The 24,660-nt window shown below is 37.1% G+C and overlaps 2 protein-coding genes across 2 annotated transcripts; one reads left to right on the top strand and one right to left on the bottom strand.

Moving 5' to 3' along the window:
- Positions 1-13,364: 13,364 nt before the first annotated feature.
- LOC120774881 (probable methylmalonate-semialdehyde dehydrogenase [acylating], mitochondrial) lies at positions 13,365-16,956 on the bottom strand. The gene is made up of 3 exons (XM_040104738.1): positions 16,814-16,956; positions 14,887-15,241; positions 13,365-14,808 (listed from the first exon to the last, which is right to left on the bottom strand). The coding sequence occupies exons 1-3, from the start codon at positions 16,841-16,843 to the stop codon at positions 13,631-13,633; spliced, it is 1,563 nt and encodes a 520-aa protein (XP_039960672.1). The 5' UTR covers positions 16,844-16,956; the 3' UTR covers positions 13,365-13,630.
- Positions 16,957-17,879: 923 nt separating this feature from the next.
- LOC120774883 lies at positions 17,880-24,544 on the top strand. Its single transcript, XM_040104739.1, has 3 exons — positions 17,880-20,410; positions 21,044-21,181; positions 21,255-24,544. Exons 1-3 carry the CDS (start codon positions 19,106-19,108, stop codon positions 21,324-21,326), a joined length of 1,515 nt encoding a protein of 504 aa, XP_039960673.1. The 5' UTR covers positions 17,880-19,105; the 3' UTR covers positions 21,327-24,544.
- The last annotated feature ends 116 nt before the right edge of the window (positions 24,545-24,660 follow it).

The following is a 24,660-nucleotide window of genomic DNA, read 5'->3' as shown; positions in this document are numbered from 1 at the left end:
AGAAAAAACAAAATTTACATATGAGTCCTTCAAAGACATATTCATACTTACGAACCCATTATCATAACCATATGTATGTATAGATATATGGTATATCTGTATGGTAAATTTCGTGTACCTCTGCACTTTTGCACATCATTAGTTGAAAAATGTCCTTTTCTACGACCGCTTTAGTTAGGGATTGAATTTTTTATGATCGGATTTGAATTTTTAGAGAATTTTAAAACCGACCAAACCGCAAAGCAATTAGGGACGGACAATTAGCAAGGTTTTCAGTCGTTTAACGTCGATTCACATAATTCAGTGATTTTCCAACACATTTGCATGTAAAATCTTTCTTAATGAGTGCTTGAGTTAATGGTGCGCAAATGTGTCAGTTTCAACGAGAAAGTGAGTTCGTGTGGTATGTCAAGTTGAAGAAAGTAAAACAGTGGGTAGCGCGTCATTTTAAGAGAAGATAAGAAATGAATTAAAAGTGGTAACTTTGTGGCCCTTAGCACATCCAGTCGATTAAAAACAAGTATTTATGTAAAAAAGTTTTAAAAGTTTATTTGTAAAGAGAAAGTATTAAAAATCATTTAACATGATCTGATGAATATTTTCTCAGATTGTAGCGATGCCTAAATTTCTTGAAAACATCTCGTCCTCTACAAGAACTTGATTTCCGATAGTCCAATTTGTATGGTAGCTATATGCTAAAGTGGCCCGATATCGATTCCTTCTTGGGGAGAAAAATAAGTGTGCAAAATTTCAGTTCGATATCTCGAACACTGAGGTACTTGTTCGCGTATATACAGGCGGACAGAAGGACATACGGACATGGCTAAATTTACTCAGCTTATCCCACTGAACAAGTGTATACCTGTCAAGAAAGTATCGGGAATTTATAAATAAAACGAAAAATTTTCAATCATCATCCAAATTTATTTTATTGCCTTCAAAGTAACATCCAGTTGAAGCGATGCACATGTGGCAACGCTTCTTCCAATCGTCAAAACAATATTTATAGGCACTTTTCGGGATGTCCTTCAGCTCTCGCGTCGAATTTGTTTTGATGTCTTCAATTGAGTCGAAGCATATTGCCCGAAGTGGATATTTCTGTGTGGAGAAAGGTAAAAGTCACAGGGGGCCATATCAGGTGATTACGGTGCTTGCTTAATGATATTTGTTGAATGTTTGACCAGAATTTAACACAAATACGTAGATTTAAATTTTAAAATTCGACAAACACTACTGAGACCGACTGACATAAACAGTTGCTGTAAACACACTGGTTGACAGATCGCGCTAATTTTTGGCGTCATAATTAAGGACAGTTAAACCAACCTAAGAAAAAATTTACCTGTCTTCCATTTAAGCGGGAGATGAGAGGGGGAAATGAAGAATTCCCGATACTTTCTTGATAGGGTGTATAGTACTTAGTTTGTAGGGCCTCCGACGTTTCCTTTTGTTACAAACATCGTGGCAAACTTAATAACAGCGTATAAAAGCAAAAGTTCTATAGGTTTCAATTTCAAAACAAATCTAAGAATAAAGCATTTCATTAATAATATCTCCTTAAACCCTTGGTCTTCAAATGGCTACGATTTATGTCTTTGCGTAAGACAGTAGCGCACAATTCGTAATTTCGAGGAAAAACTTCAGTTGTTTGCTGTATAGGTTGTTGAAAGGTGTTGCGAATTGTGGCAAAGCGCTATGAAAAAGCCGAAAAACAACATTCACTTTCACCCTTTACCTCGCCGCTACATTATATCGCAAACACAGCGCCGCATTAATACGCTAAAAAGGGTTTAGTTTTCCCAAAGTAATGCAACAAAAACGTCAAACAATGAATAATGTGATTTTGATTAGTTATCCTTTCGACTTTTTGCAATCTGAAAATATTGGAGCAATGCGTTGTTGTTGCCATTTCCATTTCGCAGAAAAATACAAACAATTGAACCGCTTACAAATGTAAAACAAACGGAGAGTATATTTTCGGTGCATTTTGTATGTTTTGGGCATTGTGTTTGAATATGTTTTGAGCATGTGCCGATCGCAATCCTTTGCTCTTTGGCTTACCGATTTGAATTCGCAATAATATTTGAGTGCGGAAATGATTAATTAGCGAACGGTTAAAGGGTGGAACGAAGTGAGTGTTCTGCTTGTATTATATTTAGGTATTGTAAGCGGTTTGCTATTTTAATATTGATTTTTAAATGAATGATTTATCATCCGATAAAAATGTTAATACACGTTGCCTTGGGACGTTATGACCACACTCAATATTTCAAAACTATTGCTTGCAATATATAAAGACACGTCTGGAGTAATACTATTCGCAACTAACTCAATCTTATTAATTCTTTGACCATTATGTTTTTATGCTTGAAGAATAATTGGACTCTGACCATTGTCCGACGACCGTTCTCATCGGACCAGACGGAAGTGAGGCATAAAAGCGTTGACTGCTGTTTTGGAAAACTATTTTCCAACGGTTTAGTTTAATAAATGTTTTTATTTTATATTTACTTTACCGCTGGCTGTTATAAGTAAAACAATCATCTCGAAATGTTCTTTTCGTTTTACTTCCTGTTCAAGCGGCTGCCAGTGAGTATTGTCGCCAACATTATGGCCGATCCGTTCTGCCAAATTACAGTGCAGAAGTGCAGAAGTGCAGAAAATATCCTTTTGTGCCTCTAAATGTCATGTTTATGCTCATAACTTTTCGCACTAAAAATCCAACAACTGACAGGCTACAGCAGGACACGCAGCGGCTGAGTGCCTTAGACAGCTAGTGCTGCAAACAGACAAATCTTTGAAATGAGAACAATGAGTACGTAATGAAAACTCAAACACAGTCAAGGACCCTACACGAACTGTCGAGCAGAAGTGGAGTGGAAGGAAGCGTTGTGCATGTAGCAAACGGAATGCGATCTTGGCAACCACATACACACACACATGTACACATAAATACAAGAGATATAGTGCAGCAATGCAGTTATTGCAAATAATATAGAGCATCTTCCTTTAGGTTGATTTCCACCTTTAGCGAGGCTCACATCTTCGCAGGCTTGTCTAGCCGAACAAAAGACATCGTTAATGAAGTTGACGATCAACAAACGAAAGGATAATTTCATGTTGCTATTGCAGCCCCATCGTAAATTGAACACGATTTGGCTCAAAGTAAATTGCAATTTATGTGCGACAGTTTGCACGAGATCCTAAAAAATAGCAATTGCAAGTAATTGAAAATCGGTAATTGGTGGTACGCTTGAAATGCACTTTCGTTTGTCGGTTAAGTGAAGTGGAATGAACGGGCGAAAAGGAGGCGAGGCTGCTTAGTAGTTAAATTAGTACTTCCTGGAGGACAAACTTTTTCATGGGAACTAAGCAGATATTTAACTGCTTCTTAACGGCTGTCTTATAAACCGATGTTGCACAATGGTCCTCTGTGCATTTATTTTTTTTTTCATTCGCTTTAACCAAATAGTTTTCATAAATGATACTTCATTTGCATTTCTTAGTAAGTTCTTCAACCCACATAACCGTTCGTTACGGTCGTTCAATTCTTTGCACTTAATATCTCGAAATCTTCTAGCAATTTTACGCTTTTCACCCGTTGCACGCCTGTCCACACACTTTTTTGCATTGGCTAACCGACAGATGCCATGCATACAAATTGCCATTATAATTTATTTGATTTTCGTCAAAGAAAGCAATCGTATAAGACAACAACAATAAGATGTAAAGGTAAAGCAGTGCAGTTGCCCGGGGATTTTCGTCGTCTTTTGCCGAGATTATGCAACTGGAGCAGCGGCCGTTCGACCATAGCATTGGCAAATGACAGCTGTTGCCTTTGGCAAGACTAGGAAATGTAGCGAAAAATTGCGAGGACACTGGTGAAAATCAGAACCGGTGGCACAGTAGGGGTTGGCGGTAAAGGCGACCGACTTATGAGTTTAGTTACCGCAGCAGCACTCACGGTGAGCAATGTGTGAGTAGCCTTTGGCTAAACAAACGTTACATTAGTTAAGATGACCCTTGCACCATACAGCTGTCTTACTGATTTATTTCTTATATTTTTCGGCAAAAAAGACGTCTGCGCTTGCGCGGTCTTCTCAAAGGCATGGCAATTGAACTTATTGGCGTGCTTTAAGTAGTTCAGCAAAAAGCAAATGCGGTTCGCAACACCCAGCAATAGTTGCCCTTACAAATGCTAATACAAACGTTAATTATTACAGTTTAACTGCTATTAGCTGGAAAAGCAACATTTCATTTCATATTAAAATTCAACGACTGCGAGTATTTGTCACTTCTGCTTTGTGTACGTAATCCTTTCTAGAAAATACCGCTATTGGACAAAAGTGAGAAAAATATAATACGATTGTTCAAGATGTAACACGTTAGATTTCGGTTTGCTTCTGTCTTCAATGAAAATACAAACAATCACAGTATCAAGCAAACGAACAAATAGAGAAGTGTAGCAGTTTGCCTACGCCAAGGAAAGTCTTAGCACCTTTTTTCAATTTCAATTTCAATTTATTTTGCAACTGCTTAGTCCCATTTAGACATTTTTACATACATATGTACATATATACATAATTCATGCGGTAGTCGTCGCAGTTATGACAGCTGTCGTATGCACCTAAATTGCCAACAACAATCGATAATCCCGAAAATCTGGCTTTTCATACAATTCATCATATTTTTTCAAACAAGTCTGTTGTTGTTGCAGGCGAAAACCTCAAAGAATATGCATACGAACACATGGATTACTGTTTGTTCTGGCGGTTAGACGCACTAAGTCGCTTGTCGCATGCCACTCACAACTACACACATGCATATGTATATTATATGTAGTTTCCTTATACTTACATTGACGTGGAAAACGGTGTGGAAATGTGGTCACCAGCCAATAAAGAAAACAAATAAAACTTTCTTATGAATCCTTTGCTAGCGATCGGTCTGTGCGGCTGACGCCTCGCGGCCAGACAACTGCATTGATAACTGTCCCGTTTTACGTTGTTGAGCGTAAAATGTCAATGATGTGTTTCGAAATGTCCAAATATTTGGTCCGGTTTCTTGTGACAAAACTACATGTTCTGCGACGGGTTACAACATTTCTGCAATCTTGTATAAGTAACTTTCTTTGCTCTCGTCTTGTTCAGCATTGCGACTTATACGTCAGCTAGTTTGTAAGGGTTATTTACCCTTTTTTCTATTGTCCTGTAACTGTTTTCTTATGCCTCCTTTGATTGCTTTGGTTAAGACTTTTATTGGACCTCTGATATTGTTTCGTCACGTCGGACAGTTGTAAGTGTCAACATGTTTATTTAAATGTAAATATAGCGGTCATGGGACAAAGTTGTCAGACATAAATGTCAGTTGATCCGTTTGAGCTTACAAATGAAGAGCTGCAGCATGTGAAAGTGATCAGGTCTGGTGACCTACGCCGCATATCACTTGGAAAACGAGCATTCTACATTATTCAACATGCTTGCTAATTGGGAAGTGGTCAAATTGAAGTCTCGAAAACGAGTTTATTTTGTTGAAAAAATAACAACTAATTGACAACTACTTTACTTGCATAAAATTATATTTTTCAAACAAGTTGCGAATACCTTATATGAGAGTTCTAATGTACATATGTAAGTGATGTATTCATATACTATACTATACTTATATACTAAGAGCTATTGATTTTATAGGAACGTTTGTTATTAACTATACTTATAAACTAAGTAAAGGACGCAGAAGTATAACCGAAGCATTAGGTTATCATTAAATTTCATTTCCAAAAATATTCCTCGTTGACTTTACATTTATTGGTCTGTACTGTCATACCAACAATATGTTTTTGCTTACGGCAAATTTGGTATTTTCATGTCTTAACTGATTTTGAGGCGTCATACAATTGCTTTCAATGAATTCCCCATGCTGCAAAGATGTCAAAAAAAATGTGACACACTCAAATGTAACCCTTTCGCGCCGATATTGGGTTTACCATAGCTAACAAGAATTTAATTACATTTCGTGCCATCTTCGTTTTTTATGATCATCGTTTCATTTTTACCTTTAGCGAAAGGATACATTTCGCCACGAAGAAAAAAAATACAAGAAATGATTGTTAGTTTCTGACTGACATTCCATCACTCACAAATATGCATTTTATGCCCGTACCTGGAGATTGTTGCATAAATTAAGCGTGAATTCCACTGTTTCATAGTAGCACATCTTACTTCTCTTCTGTTTTTTTTTTACGATCCCAGGCAAGTTTCTCAAATGAACATTTTTTCAGTGAGACTAATATATTTTGACAGCGGACACACATAATCATTTGTCAGTCATACCGTTTACATAATTTTTATTACATTAAATATGCATATGTACAACACGTACTTACATATGTATATATGAATATGCATATTTCTATATACATAAATGCATATTTAACTGAAAACATGTTCATTGAACATCCGCAGCGGTAGTGTATAAAAAGGGAAGCCATAGGCAGAACACATAGTCTCTGCGAGCCGAAACTCAGATTAGCATTTTTTTACAAACTATAATTTCATGCGAAAAACGTGTGTTACCAACGCAGTAACAGTTAATTTATTTTAATACATTTCCCCTGTAAATGAAATCCTTTTGTTGTAAACAATCTTTTGTATTGGCAAGTACGCAACATTGTTCCACGGAAACTCATAAAAATAACTCAGATTCACTTCTGCAATCATAAGTCCGAACGCTAATTTTTGCGCGCATTTTTCTCATACACATGTACACAAATGTGTGGATGACCCTTCTTCTCCATATACACACATACATACATAGGTATGTATGTACAAAACGAAATCACTTTCCCACACAAGACATTGAGTCGACCACAAAATCAACACATCGCACATCAGCAGAAACTGTTATAAATCGCACCCTCAACTTCCTTCCTGCAATGACCGAGATGTAGCTATTACGTTCCAAGATAATTTCCTTGGCGGAAGTTCTGCAAAGTAAAAATCATTATATTTTAAAGAAACTTTTCGAATAGTCAGCCCGTGAACCACTGCGCAAATGTCCGTGATGTCCCACTAATGGCATGCATCGCTGGTTAACGTTTTGGCTGGCCTGTTGTGAAAGGACGTAAGTCAGTCAGGGCAGTACATCGAGGACACTCACTGACCAATTATTAAATAAATTCCGTAATAGTACGAGCTATTATATGGCGAGTTACGCATTACTTCTAAAGGCTCTCTCGAGTTGCCTCTTCGTTTTACCTTTTTTTAACTTCTTTAAGTGTCAATGTGTGGGCGCTCTAATGTTTGTCCGTGTCAGAAATTAATGACAGGAAATTAGTTTTAATCGTTCTAACTTATCAAAGAATGTGCCGGTTTGGTGAAAACAAGAAACACATTATTTCTTCAAATTATTAAGGAAATGAGAACCAGTGAATACTCAAAAATATAATTTTTTCTTGACTTCAAATTGACGAATTCAAAAGTTTCTATTTCTTCTAATAACGGTAGCACCTCTACCGGCAATATAAATCTAAAAAAACCCATTTATACATACTTACATTCTGGCTGAGATCGAGTTTATTAACTGTTGCAATATACCTCTCTCCATATCCTGCCTGCTAAATTGTTGTTTTTAGATCTTGTGAGGCCAAGTATTGTCGCCCATTCGCATACGTAGCCCTTGAATTATACCCCAAACATTTTCGACGAGGTTTAAATCTGGTCTTTCGGCTGGTCATTAGAGCAATTGTATGGAGAGAAAAATGCTCCTTAGTCTTCTTGGAGAGGTAGATGCTGGCATTGTCCCGTTGAAACGTTAACTTAATTTCCACGCTATCCTCCAAATACCCAAAGAACACATCAAGTTTGAGCTTTCCATGGTAGGGATATGTATGGTAGGGACATATCCACCACCAAAATCACGGCTAATTCTAGGGGAATTATTTACAGACAGTTATTACAGGCACTTGTGCGTGTCAGCTTCAGTCCAACTCATATGCTATTCTTCTTTACTGGCGTAGAAACCATTTAGGATGGAGTCATGTGTAGAAGTTCACGCAAGTGAGGAGATATCTCTGATAGCCATTCACTTGGGAGTGGCCAGAAACGATTCTTTTACATATGGCTCAGGCCGCTTACGACTTCCGGTCTTTGACGAAGTACCAAGTAGAAGGCGAAACGTGTTTGCGCGCTGTGTTTGGGAGCCGTCACGTACAAAAACGCCCCCAATGAAAAAGTTTAAACTTATGCTATTGGGAGATTTAATTTGGCGATTATTTCATAGGCACCTTAATCGATTTTAGTAGCTTCTTTTTTAATAATATATATAATGGTATTGCTCCTTGATTTTTTATTGGATATGACATATTTAGCTCCTAATCTCAGAAAATTTCTCACGACTTTATCTGACCTTTTAAGCTGATTGCTCGTTTAAAATTGCTTTTCTGGCTATTTCAATCGAATATAATCACATTTTATAAGTGTAAATGTTAACACAACTTCCTACAAATAGGTAGGTCTGCCTACAGATCAAATCTGGTGTAAATAGCGGGCTTCTAAAAGAACTCAGCATCATTTGTGAATGGACACACTTTCTGATGGAAAAAATTGTTTACCAATAGGCTCTAGTAATAAAATAAAATATGCATTTTTTCTCACAGACCTGAATTTATACATATGTATATGTATGTACATACATACTATACATAAGTATGTATGTATCTGATGTGTAAGATTCTCTAACAGTTCCTAAAAATTATATCATTAGAAGGCACACTGCCCACATCGAAACTAATCAAATAATCAAAAGCAATTTAATGCATGTCCCAGCGAAACACCTCAAATAAGTTAGTTCGATGTCATTAAAAGAGTAGTGAAACGTTTTAGATAAAGGACAATTACAATAAAAAATACATTGCAATTGCGAGCAGAGTCAGCGCACGCGCGCCATATGGTCAGCCAATTGATAGAGGGCTGACAATTTCATGCAATTAGTTATTGGAATGCACACAAAAACGAGTAAATAAAAAACGACGGTAAGGCACACTGCGTGCCGGGATGTAAAATTGTCGAATTCTACGATATTATCACAAAGCGTTGTGCTACCCACGCGCGCTGAGTCTCGTATGTTTGTGGGTATCATATGCCGAAGATGTCAACATAAATGTGCACATGGAGGAGGGTGTCAGGCAACTGACAGCGAACCACACATTGTTACACTTTACACATGTCGAGTATTTTGTATTTCATTTATTTGTTTGCGTTAAAGATATGCGCATCAAAATTGGCTCAAAGTGCGCTTCATTACTGGGTGGACTAGCAAAAGTATAAATTTGTTCATGCCAACCTAAGCGCGACTGCACTGTAATTATGCTATTATATGCACATAATTACACTCGGCAGACTCGCAGCGAGCACAGAGTTCAAGCAAAAAATATATTATACATATGTACTTTTGTATATTGAAATTAACTGCACATATTGCATCGCTATACTTGTTTTGGGTTTAAATTAAGCGCCATACATACATACTTATGTATATAGCATATAATATGTAAGTGTGTATATGCACATACATATGTGTCTACATCATTAATGTTCTTACATATGTACATATATTATAATGTTTTTCCAATGACACTTTCCGAGTTGACAATTTATTTGAGGAGAAATCGACTTATGTCCGTCAAAACTGACAGACAGGATATGTTATCCTATTCAACAACAACACAACTGTCATCTTAATCGCATGTGTATGAAAAATATGAGAGAGTTTTTCTGATTTATTATTATTAGCTTGTGGGAACTTTCTTAATTTCGTGCTTCAATGCACTCAAAATGCAGGAAATCCTTCGGCAAAGGTTGAAGAAATAAGATTTCGGCCTTTGCCGTGTTCGAATTTCATGAAACGGCGATGGAATGTGGAAAATATCGGAGGGGGAGTCTATAATGTTGTTACATAAACTTGCGAAAAATGGATTTTGCTAAAATATTGTGGCTTTTTTACAGACGTGAGGGATTTCATTTAATTTTCCACTTTGTTGAATATACTATATAAGGTACTTATGTATAAGTATATGAATATACAGCTCTTACGTCCAAACGAAACAAGCAAAAAATATTGGATAATTTCATTGCTTTTTATTTATCCCTTCGATGGTTCGTAAGCCATATTTACACACTCTATTATATATTTATATGTACATATATACTATACATACTGTAGTGGTATGGTAACAACTATGCTTTTAGAGGATAGCTCGTTTAGCCCAAAGCTGATGAGTGGAATAGTTTTAGCGTTGTTTAATCGGATTAATTAGATTTTGCGCAATATTCCGAAATAATCAATGTTAAAAGTTTTCACGCTTGAATGGAAATTCCCTCAAATTATTATTGCTAAGTGCATTTTGTGTGGATTAATGGGTAGCAGTTTTGGGTATTTAACATGGACATCGAAATGGACTGCATATGTTTGCAATGTTTTTATATGTATAATGATAATTCATTTCGAGTTATAAACTTTTAGTTAGACATTTCTGCTTGATTGTCTTATTCAGTTGGAGCTCTGAGGAAAGCCGCCAAAAAATTGTTGAGAAAACTTCCGTTTTTAGAAAAGTCACACCATAGCAGGTATTTGATTTTTGGCTAATTTTAATATAAAAATTTAACTAACTGTCTTCATTTTACAACATATATTTAAATACATGCCTGTACGCCATTCGTACTATCTTCGTATAACGAAAGCAGTTGTCAAAGTATGAAATTGATTTCCGCAGAGCTAAAGTTGCAAAGCGTGTCAAAATAGTTATGCGCTACTGAATTAGTTTGTTTCACAATCTGCTTATCTTTGCAAATGTGTAATAAAACATTGACGCATTCGCGCATGCGCCCTAGTTGACTATTTAATTATCTCTGCTATTGTTAAGCACACAGTCGGTACACTTATTTCTGAGTGGTTGCGCCACAGGTGAGAATGCTCTACATCCTTCGTGCTAATCAAGTCTGACCAGCATGAAAATAAAGGCAGCTGCGCAGAAAGTACGTAAGCGACAAGAATGTCTTCATCGGCAGATTGTGCAGTCTGTCCACGCTACGAAAAGGTGTGTAAGATCTTAATACGTGCAACGTTGTATTTAAAATTATGCTGCCAGCCGAATGAAGTTGTAAACCACAAAGCACACAGCAATATATTTCTTTTGTTTTTTCCTCATTTCCTAAGGATTTTAAGGCGCTCGGTCGTAAAAACCGCTCTGAATAAGAGTGGCTGTTATGCCGGCAGGCAATTTAATGAGATCCTTCGATTTTTCATATCGTTTTCTAGTGCTGCATGTATTTTTATGCTTATGGCACGTGGAAAGATTTATAAATCATTCTGCATTAGAGTCGAGCGTGGACTCTTTCTTTTTATTCTCTTGCAACATGTTGCTACAGAATATAGTAGACAAGTGTAGGGTTATACTATTATAATATATATTTATACATATATTATTTACATATATATAATCAGGTTGATGAGCCGAATTGAAATCCGGGTGACTGCCTGTCCATCCGTCGGTCCATCTACTAGTACAGGCTGTAACTTTAATAAAACGTAAGGTTTCTTCATGAAACTCGGTACATATGTACATATGTTCCTTGACAAGTAGTTCCTTTAAAGTATGTATGTCATCTCAAGTCTAAAAATTGTTAAAATCGCACTGTTCAAGCCCGCAGATATCGAAGATGTGGATCATAGTGCCTATAACTGACTGTTTGCCTAATATATTGATCAATGTTAAGATATATTATTGAAATTCGGAGAGAATCTTTTTGTAAACAAAGATTGTGGACTTGGCTAAATGTAAAAACAAGGGTCATTGATCTCATAAATTGACCTTGGAAAAATATAAACAAATACCACATTGATTTGGTTTCGGACTTTGCTAGATATAAACCAAAGGGTCATTGACCTCATAAAATATAAACAAAATAGTTAGTGACCTCATAATGTAAACTATTAGCTCACTGAACCCACAAAAGCTTAACAAAAGGGTAATTACTCCTTAAAGTGTGGACAAAATTGCACACGTTCTTTTTCCCAAAAATAACAGCTTCAGTGCAGCTGAAGTTAAGGGTTTTGCTAGTTTAATATGAAGATTAACTACACCTGACAGTATTTCCCTCACTTAGATCCTTGCAAGTTACAAGAGTATATAATTTTCAGTTACATCCGAACTTAACTCTTCCTTACTTTTTTTATTTATTTTCTTTATTTTTTACTCTTTGGGTTAGGGCCTATTCTTTGGACCTACTTAATTTGATAGAAAGTAAATACAGATTGAATTCGGTGTGTATTGAAACATTCTCAAATAAAAGGAATCCATATAACAGTAGGTACTACTTAATTAAAAGTTTGCATTTCGTTAAAGCCATCACTACTTTTATAAAAGGAACTCAACAATATATGTTCTAAATTTCTTTCTTACCTACATACATATGTAAGTGAGATATGATTTTTTTTGCTCTCGACACTTTTTTCGGATCGCATTCTCTGAGAGCAATTATTATATAAAGGTTTCAATTATTTAGTTTGAGTTATTAGTGGGCGTTACTAGAGGAGTCGTGTATGAGACATTTGACATTTATGAATTTGACTATATTTTCTCACGTAATCAACGTCTACTTATAAGCAATACACTAGGAGTTTTACGATTCCTCCCTTTTTCGATCACTAACTTACACAGCTGAAATCATCAATTTAGCCAATAAAATATTACAACAGCCAAAATCGGCAATGAAATCCGCAAAATGTGCGCTTCAATGCTTCCGCAGATTGGCAAGCAACACTCTGCCTTAGAGAAAGGGCATGAGGCGGAAATAACTCCTTTAGTAGAATGTCACACAATAATGTCAAATTTATGACGAAGGCGCTTCGCAAAAACACTTCATGTATCCTTTGATTTTATTTTCGCTACCATTTGATGGCTTTGAAGATCGGACAATCATTGCGATGATCCAATGAATTTATGAGTATATACAAATTTGACAGTGTCAATGAGGCAATAAAATTGTATATCCTTCTAACACGTAATCGAAGAATGCCATGGGCTAAATAGAAGATTAGAACAACTGAATAGAAGGGTATGACAGTCGGATGACTTTTATGACTATTGATCGCAGTTTTCGGAAGATCGCACACACTATTTATGCTATCATATTTTTCGTTCCATTATTATTCGTGTCAATAAAATATCAAATGTCACAGCAAGAAATCGATTTCCCAATATCTTAGAAAGTTTATTCCACTACCATATATGTACATGTGCCTACGAAATCATAGCCTTCGTGAGCCCTTCGTGTAAATACCTTAATACTTATTTCATGAAACCATTCTTTTATTATCAGTATGTATTTATATATTTATTTCTTAATAACATTTATGCAACAAATGAGCTCATAGCAACTTTACATTCTTAATAATTAAGTATATACAAAAAAATAAATGCAGCATTTCCATGTATGGATTGTTTTGAAAATATCAAGCGTACAAAAATATATGAACTTCGTTATTTATGTACCGGTCATTGACACTAAGGCATCTTAAATAGGAAGACGAATGTCCTGGACTATCACTTTATATAGGTTGTAATTTTGATCTATTTCATCGTGGGCATGGCTACCGCCGCCTGGGTGTGCGTCACATCGGTTTCGCGCCACAATTGAGTTACGGTCTTGGTTTGTGTGTAGAATTTGATGCCCATTTTGCCATAGAAGTGGTGATCCCCTCGGAAGGAGCCACGTGTGCCGGTGAACGAGAACATGGGTAGAGGTACGGGTATGGGTACGTTCACACCTACTTGACCTACATCGATTTCGTTGACGAACTTGCGTGCAGTTGCGCCATTAGTGGTGAAGATCGCTGTACCGTTGCCGTAGGGATTTGCATTGACGGTTTGAATAGCTTCGTCCAGGGTATCGGCTTTCAAAATTACCAAGACGGGTCCAAATATTTCCTCTTTGTAGCACTCCATATTGGGTGTAACGTCAGAGAGGATGGTGGGTCCAACGAAGTAACCTGCTTCATAGCCAGGTACCTTGACATTGCGTCCATCTAGAATAAGTTTAGCTCCTTCCTTTACTCCAGATTCAACAAGATCATTAATACGTTTCTTCGATTGTGCACTGATGACTGGACCCACATCAGTGCCAGGCACATGACCAGCATTCACCTTCAATTTCTTGGCGCGCTCAACCAAATCTGGAATCCATTTCTGTGCTTCGCCAACAAACACAGCAGTGGAAAGTGCCATGCAACGTTGACCCGCAGCACCAAAAGCGGCGCCAGCCAGTTGGTTCAAGGTGTTCTCCTTGTTTGCGTCGGCCACAATAACACCGTGGTTCTTGGCACCCATATTGCTCTGCACACGTTTGCCATTTTTGCCAGCACGCTCATAAATGTATTTGCCTGCAGCATCAGAGCCGACAAAGGAAACGGCTTTGATTTCGGGTGCATCGCAGATGAAATTGACAACATCATGTTGACCGTGAATGACATTAACAACGCCAGGTGGGCAGCCAGCTTCATTTAGCAGCTCCATCAACAGCATAGTCGAACCGGGCACTCGCTCTGATGGCTTCAGAAGCATGGTGTTACCACAGGTAATGGCCACAGGGAACATCCATAGTGGAATCATGGCGGGGAAGTTGAAAGGTGCAATACCCGCAGTGACACCCAAAGGCAAGACAAGCGAATAAGTATCCATATCGCGTGCCACGTTAGCCACAGTCTCACCCATTGCTAACGAGGGAATGCTACAAGAGTGCTCAACTACCTCTGTTTTAATTATAAAATATAAAAAATATTGGCTGTTAATGCAAAAGAGGGAATAGTGGTAAAAAAAAAATGACTTACGTAATCCACGTAAAACGTCACCCTCAGCATCGGCAAGTGTTTTGCCTTGTTCCTTGGTTATGTTCTTAGCCAATTCACCCATATTCGATTTGATCAATGCTTGTAATTTGAACATAATCTGCTGGCGGGATAACACTGATTGCTGGCTCCACGATTTGAACGCTTTTTTGTTGGACTCCAAAGCTGCTTGCATCTCACTCTGTGTGCACTTGGGTACGCGGCTGATGACCTCATTGGTAGCGGGGTCGTGCAAATCGATCCATTCTTTGGTTTGAGACTCCACAAATTTGCCATCGATGAACATTTTTGTAGTTGCTGGAGAAGAAGCGTAGCCGCGCTTAGCCAACAAACGGCACTAAAACAAGAAAAGAAAAGCAATTAATATATTTTGCCAAAATATTAACTCTAGGGAGGTATCCTTGACGGTCTTTGATTCATTGCCATCAAATACAAAACTGAATTCCATCCAATGCACACCTTAAAATCCTTTTATTTGGAAATGCAGATATGTTTTACTCTTGTTTCCTTTCTATTTAATTCATTTCCATACGCTTGGGTTCGCTTTTTCCTTGTCGCGTAAATTAATAGCTACATAAATGCATTCTGAAACTGTCAGGTTCATGAACTGTTGAGGTATTCAAATTTAGTTGATAAAACTGTTGATTTCAGTTTTAATTGATTTGACATTGCACGGACTCTTCCACGAGCAAAAGTCAAAGTGCTTGGGTAAATGCATCAAATCGCATCACACAAGCTTATCAATGAAGGAATATACTAATGTTATGTACATGTATTTATAATAAGAGAGTAAACACTCTCAAGCAGCGAAAAGTTTACTCCAATGTCGAATACACATACGACTTCATATACCGTTAAATTATAATGTATGTACATATGTGTATGACAGTGTTTGTTTATATTGTCATAAAAATCAAATTACTTTTTCTTGGTGCCGTTATACTTTTTAATTAATTTTTATAGTTTTATCGCCAACTGCTTCTTAATTTTCTCTAACTGATAAACACAATATCACATTTTTATTGTTTATATTGCTTATATAAAAAAAGTTGTACGTGCTCAAAGTGTTAAACCAAATATGTGTAATGTGGTATACTTGGTATATATACATATGTACATACATAGGTATACTATATACCTTGATTATATCTGCATACATATGCCTATTCTTTCCACTTGTTAGGTTGACTTATGAACCGGTTTATTATCAGTTTCCATATACCATATACTATATACACATAAGTATGTACATAAAGAGTATAAGTATACATGCCCTGCACGAAAATCTTACAGACAGTACAACAATTTGCTTCAGTTAGTTTGCTAGTGCTACAATACAAATCTCGCCAGTTGCTGATTTCACATTTTAAAAATTGATAACACCAAGATTTGTTATTTATTATTTCCTTCTCGCAAAGGACTAACTAAAATTTCGTATCGTATTATCAGTTATGTACTAAGTACTTATACCTCTATATAGTTTTAACCGGCGCGAAAATCGAATTCATAATTTACCGACCGGTAGCCACGCACTCAGCACAAGTCGCTCTTTTGGCCGGCAGCAAGGTGAGCGTAATCTATTAACTTAAAATGCTATATCTATCTACTTAAATAAAAACACAAAAACAATACAAAAAATATTTCCATCCAGCCGCTAGGCAACGGCAAGCAGTTGTCGTGTTCTACCCACGAATAAGTTACATAACATTATTGTGATAATTTCACTGCCACGCGTGGCTTCGAGCAAAATAAACACCAATATAACAATTGTTGTGTTGAATTATTATATTATTATATTATATTATCTCAACAATGCGGCTGGATGTTAATTGCTTACAATATAAAAGCAACTTCATTCATACAAATGTATGTACATTTCGTATTAGGGCGTTTAATATAAAAGCCTCACCTCAGCGCCAATTAAACGAACCAAAGACATCTTCACAGTAGTTAACCACGTCACAGCGGAAATATTTAATCAAATTGTTTTTTATTCAAGTACTGACGAAACGTGACTGAACCAACCCGCGCAAAGGCTCCACTAGAACTGAAAAATCTTGCGACTAGCGTCCACATGCACAACGATTTTTGATTTCTAGCCAGTCAACAGCGGCAACTGAGTGAGCGGCCGACGGCAGGTTATCTCTCTTCCAATAAGGGGCCAACTTGGCGCTCAGAGAGTCGCTATTTATTATTTATTAATTAAGTTATACGAAAACCTATAGAAAAGGCCAGCACGAAACGTGGCTCCACCAAAGCATTCCATGCGAAAACTCCTTAATATTCAAATTGGTGATGATTTTGCGTGGCGTCACTGTAAATAAAATTAACTAATATGGCCTTTAAAAGTAAAATTTTCCGAACCGCGCTCCGTTTGACTGGCTTGTTTACCTCAAACAAGAAATTTATAAATTGAATCTATAAATAATTGCACGCGTCTCTATTATTTTGCTTGGCGATTGTAGATAATATGTACATACAATATATGTATGAACATCTACATTCATATGAAAATTGTGCGATCATAAGCAGCTAATATGAGCACATACTTATATATTATATAGAACAATAGCAGAGGCTCGTGGTCGCGGTGTACGCGTCTACATGTCCATGTATTAGAGAAATGGGGGCCTGCCAACAAATGGAACATTATCATTATCGTGTTTACGAGTTATGCGACAATTGGCAGATTTTACGCGTTTATACCTTTATACCCTGAACAGGGTGTATTAAGTAAGAAATTCGGTATAAGTTATTTTCCAAAGCAATGGTGCAATCTCCGAAGAAATTGTTCAGTTTCGATCACAATAGCATATTGCTGCCAATACAAACCAACGTTTAAAAATCAAGTTCTTTATGGAAATTTGTTTATTTGTGAAGGGTATTCTACCCTGTTCAGTTTATAGATTGGTTTATACATGTTTTTTGATTGCTTTCTTAATTAGTAATACGAAAATGTAAACCACAACAACAGTTTTTGAATATTTATCCCTGAAAAAGACACCCATTCGTTTCACATCAGTTCGTTTCGCACAGCCACCATATGAAGTAAGTCCTAGCTACTCTAATACCGTTACATTATGAGCAAGAATGTGCCATAACAAATGCAGCATTGCCAGTCGCATTTGTTAAGTGCGTCAAAAACGGCCGGCCAAAGCACAGAACGCCTGATGACAAATCACATAACTCAATTTGGAGCGAAGGCAGTCGCACTCTCTTTTGTAATAAGGTACTCTCACTGCAATTTATTGTGAGCGCGGAAAGGAACACAAGGAATACGTCCACAGGTCCTTTTTATTGATTTTTCTTTGCCGAGTAGAAAAAGCAAACTCGAAGTATTTGTCAAATACTCAACTCAAGTGGCTGACAGTGAACGCTTATCGACGAGTACACACAAAATTAACATATTTGACACGAATTGGCGATTTGCGATTTGCGAAAATTGTTGGGATTGCAGTACATCATGAATTACTGCTTATGAAAATTACCAAAACAAACTATACTTCAGTGAGAAGTTATTGCAAGAAAACTGACAAAAGAAATATTTGCAAACGAAATAATTGTGTTAAGAAATTGTGACTTCTCGTTGGAGTTAAGGTAGTGAAAATAAACCGTTCAGTGTAAAAAAGGATAAACATAGAAAATCGTCCTTCAACAACATTCCATCTGGTCTTGAAATGACTTTTTAACAAAAAGTGTATGTAAGTTTCAAAAATCGAGCGCAAAGAAATAAAATCCTCCAGATTGCTTCAAAAACCACTTCATTTTGCGGAGGACAGCAAAAAGGTGGTAATATAATTGAATGTCCCAACCTACCCCACACAAGGACTGGCGAATAACGATAAAAGTCTGTAAGAGCTCGGAGGAAGCTCTCAAAGCGAAATTGGCCTCCTTACTAGCAATTCATTACAGTTATCGCACAAAACAGCCGCTCATTGTGCCCTCTTGTACTTAATTTCCTGTCGTGCCACAGAATATTGTTTAATCAATAACGAATAGAGCGATTGGTGAACGTAGTGGTTACTACGTTACAACCACCGACACCCCCTCTATGAGCTGCATGTGTGTGTAGCAAATTTAAAGCTAGTAATCTTTCACCCACCCTCGCAATGCTAAGGCATTCTCAAACTACTTAGACCAAACAAGTGTACGTTAGCGAGTCCTTTCACACCAACTCAGCGCCGCAAATTGCATTCTAAACATGTACAAGACGGTGCGGCATGGCGAGAACAGCCTACAATATACAATACTGCCACAAAATGATGATTTTCGCATTGAGGGCAAGCTATCAAGTGCCGGCAGTAACTGCAGTTCCACTACTGGACGCAAAGGAAAGGCGCGTCGACCAAGACGGCGTTCATTCTTCGCATACTTGGGATTGATTTTCATTTGTACCGTTATTGTGGGTGCAGTTTTGATACCGTTTTTGGTCTCAGCCGAATGCCTGCCCAACCCTACGGAATGGTTCTTGAAGACAAAGGCAGCACTAACACACGGAGCCAACATTAATGGGCTGCATAGAAACAGCGGTGGACCAAGGAAAGCCGGTGCAAATGGCATTGGCAGCCCACAACACGTGCCGCTACACAACAGCGCCGCTAGCATTGGCCAAAAAGTGGAAATTATCAATCGCGACGGAGTGGAGAAAATAATTTTGCGCGTCAATAAAACACAGACGCAGTCAAATACAAATGTGACTCAAATAAGACCCATTGCTTATGGTTCAAACAAAGAACAGCCTATTCCACCTATTGATGAAAAAACTTCTCCGGGAAACGTTGAATCACAAACGGCTATTGAGACTAAGGATGGGGCACTACTCACAACCACAATGCCGGGATTGAGCAACGATGCACTGCAGGATGTGCATGTGTCGGCTACTAATGCAACTGTCAAGCAGGCGCCGGATGGAACAGGTAATTTCGTCACAGAGGTTCGTTTCGAATCGGACAGTATTCAGCCCCCCAAGATCGTTGTAATCACCACACAACGTACACAGCTCTCGCAGAATGTAGATGAAATCAGTAGCAACAGCAATACAGAGCTGGACTCCAATGCAAATAGCGTTCAAGTGCCCAGTCGGATAGTTCAAAATATTCCAACAGCCGCAATACGTCCAACAACGTCCTTCTCCACAACAAGCATATATTCCCCACATGCACCGGCGGCTGCCTCCATGGCGGTGGCATCGTCAGCCAATGCTAATGCGATTTCCAATCAAAGCTCCACCATACCCACCATTACCACACGCATAATGCGATTGCCGCTGCTCAAGTCTACAGCAAAGAAACCGATCATACCGCCCGTGCTGGTGCGCACGAACTCAGAAATTGTATCACAAAACCAAAACAGCAATAAAGCGCCAACCGAAGACGATGGCATTGCCGCTGATACCAGTGGAACCGATGTGTTGGAGTCTATTAAGGTCAACGCGGAAACAAAGAACGCCGCCTGGATTCAGTCGCATTGGCCATACATTGATCCGTCGACATATTTCCAATGGACTGTAAGCATTAAATCCCGTTTTGACAACACAATAATTGTAGATGTGTGGACTTGCTTTAAGCTCTCTATTACTTCTGTGTCTTTGAAATTGTTCCTAGAGCGAAAATTTTCAAAAATTAAGATTCAAAATATTGGGTAGTCGAAAAAGTCTTTTCGTATTTCTAATAAAACTTCAACTTATTTTTTTTATTTATACTAACAAATATATACTATTTTGGTCGAACACTTTTTGCCATTTTTCCTCTAGAGACATTATTCCATCAGTGTAAAACTTTCAACTGCACCGACATCTATTGAAAAAACACGAAGAGACTTTTTCGACTACCATATGATTTCTTGAAAATATTAATATATTTAACTTATAAAAGAGCAGCTAATAAACTCAAAGGCTATATTTTTAGAAACATATTTCTTAACTATGTACTTGTATTTCTTATGGAACCTTACGCAAACGACATGCTTCAGATGGAGTTATGCCCTTAGTTCTTTATTAAAAGCGTGTGAATAATTTATTATTATAAAACTTATGCCCACTTATTAATATACACCTGCACAAATACATGTACATTTATACGTAAGTCATTAATACATATACATATATCTATTTTTATACTTGCATGGCGCCGCTACAAAGGGTTACAAGGAGGACAGCGTTCTGCTGCCAGCTTTGCTGGGCTTCGCCTTAATTGGCATGATCCTAATCATTGCAATTTGCTTGATAGCACGCAACAAGCGCGCCATCGTTTCATCGGTGCGCAAGCGAAAGCGCAACGTAAGTATATACATATATTGGTTACCTAGAGCAGCAGAGCTACTAACTTTGATTATTTTGTGTTTATTCGCAGGATGTGGAGGAGGCCGGTGCCGACGATAACACAACGCTTTTGACTAATGCAAATCTCTCCGATGAGGATTAAATACGCCACCAACAACACCACACATTTTGTTGACAGTCAAACACATACACAGACACATGTTCCCAGCCGGAAGAACCTGCCCTTAAAGAGGTTGCAAGTAAAACGACGATTGGTTATGACCACCATTGCCGCGCAAGTGGAAGCGGGAGTATTGTGCCGTGTAAACAGATTCGCTACTATTTGTTTGATCGTAGGGTTTATTTTCTCCCAAGTAAGCAAAGCTCACACAGGACACAATCAGCATTATTAAGTGAAGATATTACTTTAGATGTGTTGATAACACTCAAGAAACCACTAGTATTACCTAATTGCATATATATTCATTCGAAAAGTATGTGAAGCAGATTTCTGAAAGACAAGCACAGCAACAAAGTGGAGCGTATGATTGCAAAGCGCACTTTGAAACGGCCAACTTTTATGACTTTTATGTTCAAAACAGACAAAATTCATGTTAAGACTGTTGTATTTAATTAAATATGCTGTGTATTTAAAGTACCATACTTACTATAAATAAGTTAATTATAGTTTCTAAATTTACATATTCAACTCTCAAAGATAATGGTGAAGCGAACAAACAAGCTAGCTATGCAAGCTTAAGAAAATTACATACATACATACGTGTATGCATGCACAGCAGAGCTATATTTGTAGGTCCCACTGTATAAAATCAGAAACCCGAAAAAATGCGTATGCAATGTAATTAGAGAAAATTATGTAATTGAGCATCAAATTGAAAACTTCACCAAATCACAAGTAGTATAGACATACATACAAACAAACGTAGGCCTGCATATAAATATGTATAAAAACAAAGTAAATATCGCAAACGTCCGCTGTGTTCGACAGGCATTCGGAAAAGTACATTTTTCTTCGCGCCAGTTGCAACGCCTAAAAGTAGACTACATGCAACGCCCGTATCTATAATACCCTTAACTTGCTTGTGCCATCTGCAAACATACACACACACACATAAGTAAAAACAGGCTTAGAACTCTTGTAAAAACAACAACTAAATTTAGATATTCACCTCGCGCTGATCCAATGGCTTTATATGTATGTAACGCTAAACGATCCTGCGCCATAACTGGTACAGCCACATATATATATGTATATTCCCACACACACACACAACTGTATAACTGTATTCGCCCCGAAATTGTATTGTTGAAACACGGTGTTCGGCCTAGAATTGCCAAAAAGCAAATCAAAGTTGAACAAAAATCTAGTTATCGAACAGAAGAAGAGCAGAAATTTGAAAACTATTTTTGTAAGACGATGTGATAGTAAGTAGACAAGCGTAATTAGTGTTAACACACACATATACAAAGCACATGCAACAACAACTAAACTAAATAATTATGTTCTGTACATATGTATGTAGATACCAACACATACACAAATGTTCGCATTGCCAATGACAGCATAAGGGGATGGTTTGACCTAGTCGCCTACTGCCCTTTGTTTGGTATGATTTTTATTGACATTTCAAGATTATAAAAAATCTCAAAAAAACTTCGAAGTGGTGCTTCCTGGTTGACATGATTCCAACGCTTGTAGTGATCTAAAACAAAGAAATTGAAGTTCTTCATTAGTAAGGAGGTCGCTATCGGATTGATGATTTGGCAAAGTCACACAAAATGGCATCTACTTGAAAAAAATGTTTAAATGTTTTGAGATATCATGTCAACCACCGCACAAAAGTAGAAAAAACGCGTTTTACGTTAACGTTTACCGGTACTGTTGACACGACACTAAAACGACTTAACTTCGGAAATTATTTGAATTTTAAAAAATCCCGAAAAAGGGAGATATTTGTGTTTAGGTTAAATATGCAAAATTATTACCAAAAAAGTAAGGTTTTTTTTTCAAACTTCTAGACAAGAATACTCCGAAAAGTTCCTCCCGCGTTTGAATTTACATAGTTCGAGTTTCCGTAACGGTCACTGCCTTGGAAATCATGCAAAATTTCGCAGTTACTTTCCGGATTCTGCACTTGTTCCAATAACAGTGGAGGGAGGGGGTGCAAACTTTTGTGTATGGGTGTATGTGCATTTCTTATGGCATATTTAAAGTTAGTTCAGAAGTTGCGCACACACATATGCGCGCATATAAACCGTTAAGTATGTAAATGTAAACTATTTATGCAAAGAAGTGTTAAGCCACGTGAGATATTTGTGTATGTATATTGTAGATTGTACAATTGTATGTGATTAATTTGCATTTTGCATTAGTATTCGTACGCATGCCACATGCCACACATACATACCTATACCTATAGTTTGCTTATACATATATGCATACAAACATACAAATATTGACACATAAGTTCGAATAAATGTTAAATTTAGGTGCAACATCACACGAAACTATTTATGAGTGAAGTGCATACACACACACACTGTCCTATATAAATGATACACACGCATACATATTTATTTATATACATACATACATACATATATGCTGAATGTTTCCGCTTGTTATTCTGGATAGTAATGATAATACAGCAGACTAGCAAAGCGAATGTAAGCAACAAATGAAATAAATGGTTACGTAATTGTTGACAACAACACACACCCACACATACATATAAACACACATCTGAAAATATAAACCTATACCCACTGATCACACAAACCAAATAATTAGCAAAGAAATTGGCAGCAGTCAAATGTACATACATATGTACGACTTTCTTTGACCGCTTTTACAAAAACAACAATAATAGTGTATGCGCACATGTTTTTATTTATACATACCTATGAATGTAAGTATATAAGTGCAGTTTGTAATTCGCAAGTATCTATCGTATGTAACTCTGAAAATATATGTGGAGGAGACTTTCATCTCACCGAAGTCCCTCCACATGACAACAACAAAAGCAAAAATGTCATTTATGATTAGTTAAAAGAGTTGACAGCGAATTCACTTTAAAGTACATAAAACCCTTTCCAACAAAATATATACATATAAACACAATAATGAAATAAAAATTGGCTTTATTTATTTTAATTGGCTTAAAAATGTGTTCCCATAGTGGATCATGGGTAATGAGACAACTTACAAAATGTTCCTGTAAACTCTCTAATAATTGTATTTTGCAGTTGCTAATAAATCATGTGTTTGAAAGGTTCCACTCTTCGCTTTGTATATAATCCAAAAAAAAAAAAAAAACTTCAATATTTGTTGAAATTATAAACAATGTAACCATTCCCCAATAGATAATCATATCTATTTCAGCATGACCTATAGAACTGAGGTCTGAAAATTTCCTTTAATTTGACACCAAAATCATTAATATCGGTTCAGATTTAGCCTAGTTATGGCCATTCAA

Source organism: Bactrocera tryoni, chromosome 4, assembly GCF_016617805.1.
Source record: "Bactrocera tryoni isolate S06 chromosome 4, CSIRO_BtryS06_freeze2, whole genome shotgun sequence".
Lineage (NCBI taxonomy): Eukaryota > Metazoa > Arthropoda > Insecta > Diptera > Tephritidae > Bactrocera > Bactrocera tryoni.
Note: the sequence above shows the minus strand (reverse complement) of the source record. Positions and strands in the feature narration are given on the sequence as shown.